General features: G+C 36.4%; 1 protein-coding gene across 8 annotated transcripts in view; it reads left to right on the top strand.

Moving 5' to 3' along the window:
* MAP3K20 (mitogen-activated protein kinase kinase kinase 20) overlaps positions 1-7,985 on the top strand; it is a 188,151-nt gene that overhangs the window by 119,450 nt on the left and 60,716 nt on the right. For all 8 annotated transcript variants that reach the window (XM_045480232.1, XM_045480227.1, XM_045480225.1 and 5 more), the window contains exons 8-9: positions 1,025-1,111; positions 6,929-7,003. In XM_045480232.1, the coding sequence (XP_045336188.1) occupies positions 1,025-1,111; positions 6,929-7,003 (162 nt within the window). The remainder of the gene's footprint in view (positions 1-1,024; positions 1,112-6,928; positions 7,004-7,985) is intronic.

Below are 7,985 nucleotides of genomic sequence, written 5' to 3' on the forward strand. Positions count from 1 at the left end.
TATTAATCACGGTAACATGTGTAAAGGGTTCAACAGAGCATCTGGAACATAATCACTCAATAAGTGATAGTGGTGATTATGGTGATTTACGGGTAAAATTGTAATTGTGTTTGCACTTCACCAAATGTTGATAGACTGATTTTGATGCTCATTTGTATAGAGAAAGTCACCTGAATATAAAAATCTCCATTACTTAGTATTTTAAATGAAACCCAAAATATTGGCAGTTTTCAGCATTCCCAGCTTCAGTTTGCTTTCTTTGGGCATTCCAGTGCAGATTTATTAGTCATGCTGATCTCAAGGATTGTGGAGAGATGAACATACACATAAATTCACATACACACACACACACACACACTCAGCCTATACTTATGAACATAAAGTATTTATTACATTTTAGAATATATAATAAATGATGTTATAGGGGGAAGAAAATTAATACCTTAGACCGACTGACTTTGAGAGCGCTTTCTCCAAAAACACAACATTTAAATGTTAGAGTTTTTGCAAGTACCTACTATTATGGGGTGAAGGGTTTAGCCAGTGATTCGGATTTAGAGCTCAATTTTTCTTTTATCAGACCATTACTGAACCTTTAAAACTACAGTTGAATTCCCAGTTATTATCTTACGGAGAAATTTATCGGCAATTGAAGGTGGAAAGAGTTTGACCAACAAAATGTAAAATCTAATTTGTGGGAATCTGTGAGAATTCTCATAACTTACAAGATAAATTATGTAGGCCCATTGGTTTCATAAAATTTTAAGTCTGGCTCTAAATGTTCTCATTTCTAGTTTTTTTTTTTCCTTTATAAAAATGAACAAAAAATGTATGTATATGTTTATATGTATATGTATATATATATATGTATATATATATGAATATATACATTTTGCACAAGTTTCTACAGGTGGGGTTGGTTTTTGTCTGGTAATTGGATACAGTTAAATGTTAGATAAAGTTTCAGTAAAACACCAAAAATATAAAGTACAAGAATAAAAATTCCATTTTCTTTTTGTTCCAGGTTCTCTGGGAGATGCTAACAAGGGAGGTCCCCTTTAAAGGTTTGGAAGGATTACAAGTAGCTTGGCTTGTAGTGGAAAAAAACGAGGTAAGACTACGATTCTCCATTCAGGTACATAGATCAGAAAACAGTATTGGGGTTTTGCAAAAGACTTTTTCATCTTCTTCAAATTGAAAGTAAGTTCACGCTTATGGAAAGATTAGCAGTAGGAGCTAACACAAAGGGTCAAAGTGATGTTATTCCTCATGAATGGACCCTTTACATCTAATTGTTGCAGCTTCACGTCGTGATGCTGTAGATCAAAAATTGTACAAGTACTGTACTAGTTTCTCAGTCTCAATTGTAAAACCTAGGGGTTTGTTCTTAGTGATGAAAGAAGCCATTGCGTCCAAGGTAGGGGAACAGTTTAACTCCATCTCCTGCGTTTAGGACATCTTTTTTACTGGCCGGGAGTTGATATATCTGTAAGAGACCTTCAGCTACTTCAACTTACCTCTCCCAGCAGGAGTCACTATAGTACAAGAAACTGTCGCTTAGATGAGAATTTCAAAAATAAAAGAAGAAAAAATAGTTTCAAAAAAGGGAAAAATTACAGTTTTGCCACCTACGTTGAACACTACATTGAAGATGAGCTCCTCACTGGAATTGGCGAGGCAGTGGCATAACTGTTCCCTTCTTCATGCAGAGCCTTTCCATTTCAAAAGAACTTCAGTGGCGTAAACACCGTTTGTGCTGTGTCCCCAGCCTCGCTTTTCTTCTTCCCACAAATTGAGGCTTTCAGTTAGTTGGACCTATGAGCCTACATCAGAGAACGTGGTACATTCATATCAAAGAGAGCAACTACATTTTGAAAGGTTTAAAATTGTGACTGAAATGCACAGGCATGGAAATCCTCAGCATAAGGATGAAGCATCCAATATCAAGGTACTAGGAGAACTTAGATCAAGTAATGGAAGCATGCAGTTGTCTTTGCAATGCAAAACAACCTTATTTCACAAACCTTCATTTCCAGACCTTATCTGTGCCCTCCACAGAAGGTAAGAGTGTAACCTTAGCATAAAATAATTTGCAAAAAGGTTGACTGTATAGAGATATTCCTTTTTTCATGCTTTAAAAGAATTGGATTGATTTGCTCCCCATGTGAGTGCAGGAACAGACTAGATTAACCAAAAAGCTGCTATTGACTAAGAGAAACCATGTTTCCATAGTTTAGATCACATAATCCAGCTACCTTATTAATTTGTCCTCCTGAGCTATTGAGAGCGGATGAAATGTTCATGATAGCTGAACTTGATGGGAGAGAGCTGCCAATTTAAGAAAAAGGAAAAGGAGTTATATTCAAGAACATGTCTTGCTCAGTGTTTCACAGGAGCTGTTCTGTTTTAATTAAATGTCATGGTTATTCCTGGTGTGCTATTAAATCAGACCTGGTACATAGAATAACTGATATTTTCATGATAGGAGAACCCACTTGTTTCTGTTCAGTTTCTTTTGCCAGTGAGGTGATTAGATGTTTGGTTCTGGGGTTACAAATGAGAGGGAAGAAAATTATTGACCCAATGTTGACTTTGGAGCAGAACACTCCATGTAATTTGTTTCCCTCTATGTTGTTCCAAGATAAACTAGAAGAAAGTTTTTTAAAAGCCAACTGGGCCCTCCAAATATGTCTAAGAAAAACGAATTAATATTTAAAAATAGTACTTCATCTAAAGGATGGCAGAAGAGGTGTGAATCTGAAGCACTTTCAAAACATTGGAGTATCTCTCAAGGATTATTAAAGCTGTTGAGAAAAATGAATTTAGAAACTGCCTTTGGATAGCAGGCTTGAGGGCTGGGAATCACCCATAATCTTCAGAACCTCCCCACCATGTACAGGAAAGAGGCTATCTCCCCCCTTTCCCTGAAGGATTCCCTAGAGTAGGTTGTACTGTTTTATCCATGGTGTACATGATGGCCAGCTAATAACTGGTGGAGACTACTCAGACCCCTCCCATTCTGGACATAGAATAGCAAATTGAAAGCCTCCCCCCCCCCCCACGGTGACACAAGTTTTCCCAACTTTCCACTGAACTTGAGGAAATTTGGGTATTATGAGGATATTTCTCTCTCTACTCTCATTCTACATATTTATTTGTCAAAAATATGGCAGTTTAGCTGTAAATTCCATTGTCATCATTCGGGAAGGAGTCTTCATTTCATCTCATAACCGTAGACACTTATTACCAAAACAAATTCTACTGACATAACATTAAAATAATTGCCAAGTCTCAACTGGCAGTTTGTAGAGAACAAACTGAGGGTTGCTGGAGGAGGGGATGGGTTACACGGGTGATGGGTATTAAGGAGGGCGCTTGTTGTGATGAGCTCCAGGTGTTATGACGTAAGTGTTGAATCACTGAATCCTATACCTGAAACTAATAGTACACTGTATGTTAACTACCTGGGACTTGACTTAAAGCTTGAAAAAAATTTGCCAAGGATTTATTTAATTTCATAATAAAATCGAGACTTTGATTTAAATGTAATTTCCAAAATCCTTTCAACTTCTAATTATTTTAATTCACTTATTTTTACTTTGGAATATCTTGGGTTCTTGAGTTGAAAAGAGCAAGCTGTATTTTTTTTTTTTTTTAAACAGGCCTCATTTAAGTAAAGAATGATGTGTTTAAACTTAGCGAGACACTTTAAATGTAAGCTACTCATGCTAGAATGCACCTATATTCAAATATTAGAATCGTCTTTTCTTTTAACTTTTATTTTGAAATAATCATAGACTCACAGTAAGTTGCAAAAATATTAGAAGGGATTCTGTGTATCCTTCACCCAGCTTCTACCACTGGTGAGATACACGTGTAGGCCAATACCAAAACCAAAAAGTTGACATTGATACATTACTCTCAACTAGACTCTAGACCTTATTTAGTTTCACCATTTAGGACTGCTTTTTGGATCTGTAGGAAGATCAATACTTTCTAAAAATATCTGAAGGTCTTTGCTTCTAAGTGCTTAATAATGAAATAAGGCCTTCAAACAATTTTTCCTAATATTAAATCCTATTAAAACTAGATACATAAAGCACTGTTAAAGCAAACAGTGAATCCTTACAGAAGTCCTGAAAGTAGGAGGGTATTGCTAGTAAATTTCATAATTCTTCCAGACATGTATGTTTGCCTTTGTTATTTCCATAAAACTCAATTAGTGGTCATTCAGAATATTCTAGCAGGATAATTTCTATCTTTACAATTACTTAGATTCTTATAAAATGTGTTTTGTTCTTAGTGGCAAAGCTACTATTCTTAATAGAAATCCTCAAAAAGCTTAATCCATTGTTGACTATACTTTAGAAAAAGATAAATTATCAAGAGTAATTTTTTGCATCTTATGTAGAAAATGGTGCAAAAAGGAGTATGACCTTTAAAAAATGTCATGCATTTTTGGGTTATTTTAATTTAAATAGTGTTTGGGAAATATTTTAATTTAAATTAGAAACTTTTAAAATCTTACCGTTTTGAAGTGTTGCAAATCTATTGCTAATATTCTGGCCATTTCAGGATGTTTTAATGCAGTAGGAATACCCACAATTAGGTAATCAGGACTTAAATGCTTTGGATTCCCTTTTAAAGTACTTTATATTTTTATTTTTTAAAGTACTTTTTGATGCACCAAAATAATCCCTTACATTAGCGCGTGAGTTTAGATTTAGTTGATATTTGACCATATCAGATAACTTAAAATAATTATATCTTATTTCATAATGTCTCAAGATTCAGTAGCTAAAAAGTTTTTCAGTGAGAAAAGATGACAGAAAATTAACATCCATATTCGTCCAGGTCACATTTCAGTTCTTAGAAAAAATGTGAGAAAGTTATATTGAAAATGTTACCTTTTATGAGAAATTTTTTTGCCATGGAGTGGATTCAGCTGAATAGTTGCAATCACTTCGTTTTTCTGAGTTGCTACTCCCAACCAGCCATCATATGTATGTGTGTGTATGTGTGTGTGTGTGTGTCTGTGTTTAAGTAAACACCCGATTTTCCTTTTGATCTTCATCAAAAGGTTTCCAGTAAAATAGGAGTACGGTTTACTACATCTCCTCTGTTCTATGTAATCAATTAAAAAGATGTTTAGCATACCTTTAACTTGGAGAGGGTTGTTTTGTTTAAAACTTGGTTATAAGGTTTTATTTTGGTTTATTTTGATTTTAAGGTTATCTGTAATTCTAAATATAGATCATCTGTTTTCCTGCCAGAATAACACTTTTTCTAGTTTTATACACAACCTCCCCCAAATCCAAATAAATTCAGTTTAAGCTTTTTATTTACAAAACTTCTTCAGTAAACAATACTGTGGGATAAATCTCAGTACTTCTTAGTGCAGAAGTTCTCAACTCACACCCAGCGCTCTTTTGATAACAACCCTGTTAATGCTCCCTCTACTTCCCTGAAATGAAATTCAGAGGTAGTGCAACCTACTCATTATACACATTATATTTTAAAGTTAACATAATGCTCTAACTGTAATGAAGAAATCAATGAAAAAGGTATTGCAATGTATAAATGCACAGGCATGGCCACAAGGGAGGAGAGTGTGGAACAATTTTAGATGCTTGTCCCTGCGGGTAAATGGGATTCAACAGCTACACATGCAGAGTCGAGCTGAATTGTATCAGTGATTCCAGCAGCATGAGCAATGCTGTTGCAGGTGATGTTTTCCAAACATCTCGGTAAGGTTATGAGTACTGCAAAGATCAGTCTGCCCTTGATTTATCTTATTTAGCTGTTGCATTCTTAATTCATTGTATTTTAAAACTGCTCAAAAAATGTGTTTATAAATCCAAGAGAGAGTCTGGGGTCAGAAAATGATAAACCTTGTTGTTTGCACCCGGAGCATCTGGAGTTTAGTGGAGTATGAGGGAGTACTTAATCAGGGATTTACAACACAGTGAAGGATGTCTAGTACTCTTGACCCATGCCAGGTGCAGCCCTCCAGTCTTTAAAACAAACAAAAAATGCCTCTGCAGATCTCTAGAGAGCCTCCAGGGACATCGCAAGTTCTAGAGAACCACTTGTATAAAATGTTGGAACGGGACTGATCCTCACATTATAATCTCTGTTGTGTCCAGTCCCTGCGGTTTACCCGTAAGGGGTCATACATTCAGAATATCCTCTTTGGGGGTGCCTGGGTGGCTCAGTTGGTTGAGCATCCAACTTCAGCTCAGGTCATGATCTCGCGGTCCGTGAGTTCGAGCCCCGCGTCGGGCTCTGTGCTGACAGCTCAGAGCCTGGAGCCTGTTTCGGATTCTGTGTCTCCCTCTCTCTGACCCCCTCCCCACCCCCCCCCATTCATGCTGTGTCTCTCTCTGTCTCAAAAATAAATAAACGTTAAAAAAAAAAGAAAAAGAAAAAACAGAATATCCTCTTTGCTGATGAGAAAAGGCACACTTCTTTAAAATTCTCTCTTTGACGGTCTCTGCAGAAGATGCTTTCAGAGTTGTACACCTCCTGCCAGAGCCAAGCTCATTGCCTGGCTGCCCAACCTGTCTGCAGATTTTGTAGTTGTCTATGAAAGAATGGTAATAGGTTTGTGGTTTTACAGTGTGTATTTCTGTTCCCCCTTGCCCCTGTCCTACTGTAGTTTCTTTTAGACTTGTGTCTAGTTTGTTTTGGATTTGTTGTGCTGAATCCAACTTCTCCATCCACTTGGATACCGTTTTGGAAGAAAAGTAGCATCAGTGTCTTTAGATATTATGAATCTAAACATAAATTCTTACTTGCCATGTATCAATCAATGGAAGTTTTAAAGTTAATGACTTATTTATGCTCTTAAATTAACTTTTATGACCTTTCAGTATTTGCTTACCTTAATGAGTCAATCCTTGTGTTGTTTTTCCTTTCTCTGTGGTAGAGATTAACCATTCCAAGCAGTTGCCCCAGAAGTTTTGCTGAGCTGTTACGTCAGTGTTGGGAAGCTGATGCCAAGGTATATAAATAAATATTCTTTTGGTCGTTGTTCAGAATTCTGAAATTTCACGTGTTTTCTTGGTTTTGAGTTTCTAAAACTTGGAGTAATAAGATTCCTTACAAAGCAAGCTGAATTGCTGCTTCTGTGAGTCCCGGATGGACTGTAAAGGCTTTCTGTTGATATCTGTTCATCTTGATCCTTAGAAACTCATTACTGGCTTTCTTACAGCATTCTGGCACTCTTGACTCAATGGAAAGAATTGCATTCCTTTGTTTTTAATCTCTAATAATAAGTATTGCACTTTCATGTTATAAAAATGGCTAGCACACAGTGCTCATTATATGCCAGGCACTGCTCCAAGCACTTTATGCGCATTTGCTCATTTGTTCCTTAGAATACCTCTATGAAATAGGTTGTGTTATGACACTCATTTTGCAGATGAAGGGTCAAGGCACACAGAAGGTAAGTAATGCTCAAGGCCACAGGTTAGTACATGGTGAGACTGGAGAAGGAACCCAAGCATTCTGAACCAAAGACCAGGCAAAAGTAGCACGTCTAGAGAAACTAGATTCGTGATGTTTTTTAAGCTATCACAATAGAGTTGGAGACATTCCAGAATGTAGACTTTCATGTGGTTATCACATTTGAGCATGAAGGCCCATTTCCTTTCTCTGCAAAGATCATTTTAAAAGACTCTCACATACATACGGAAATATTTATAGATAAAATGATAGGCGAGTCTTGGAGTTGCTTCAAAATAAAGTGAAAGGAAATAGATGGTGGTGTAGATTAAACAAGATTGGCCATAGATAATTTTTGAAGCCACGTGATAGGTATATGGAGGCTTGTTACGTTGTTCTGCGTTTGTATATGTTTGTGATTTTTCATATTAAAAAGTTAGAAAGTAAAACAACGTCACAGAAGAGAAAGACTCAAGAAAGGAACTAATCTTATAGTTCGAATTTGCCCACTCTGTCACTGAAATCTATTGCGAACTGAC

This window comes from Leopardus geoffroyi, chromosome C1 (assembly GCF_018350155.1).
Source record: "Leopardus geoffroyi isolate Oge1 chromosome C1, O.geoffroyi_Oge1_pat1.0, whole genome shotgun sequence".
In the NCBI taxonomy this organism is placed as follows: Eukaryota; Metazoa; Chordata; class Mammalia; order Carnivora; family Felidae; genus Leopardus; species Leopardus geoffroyi.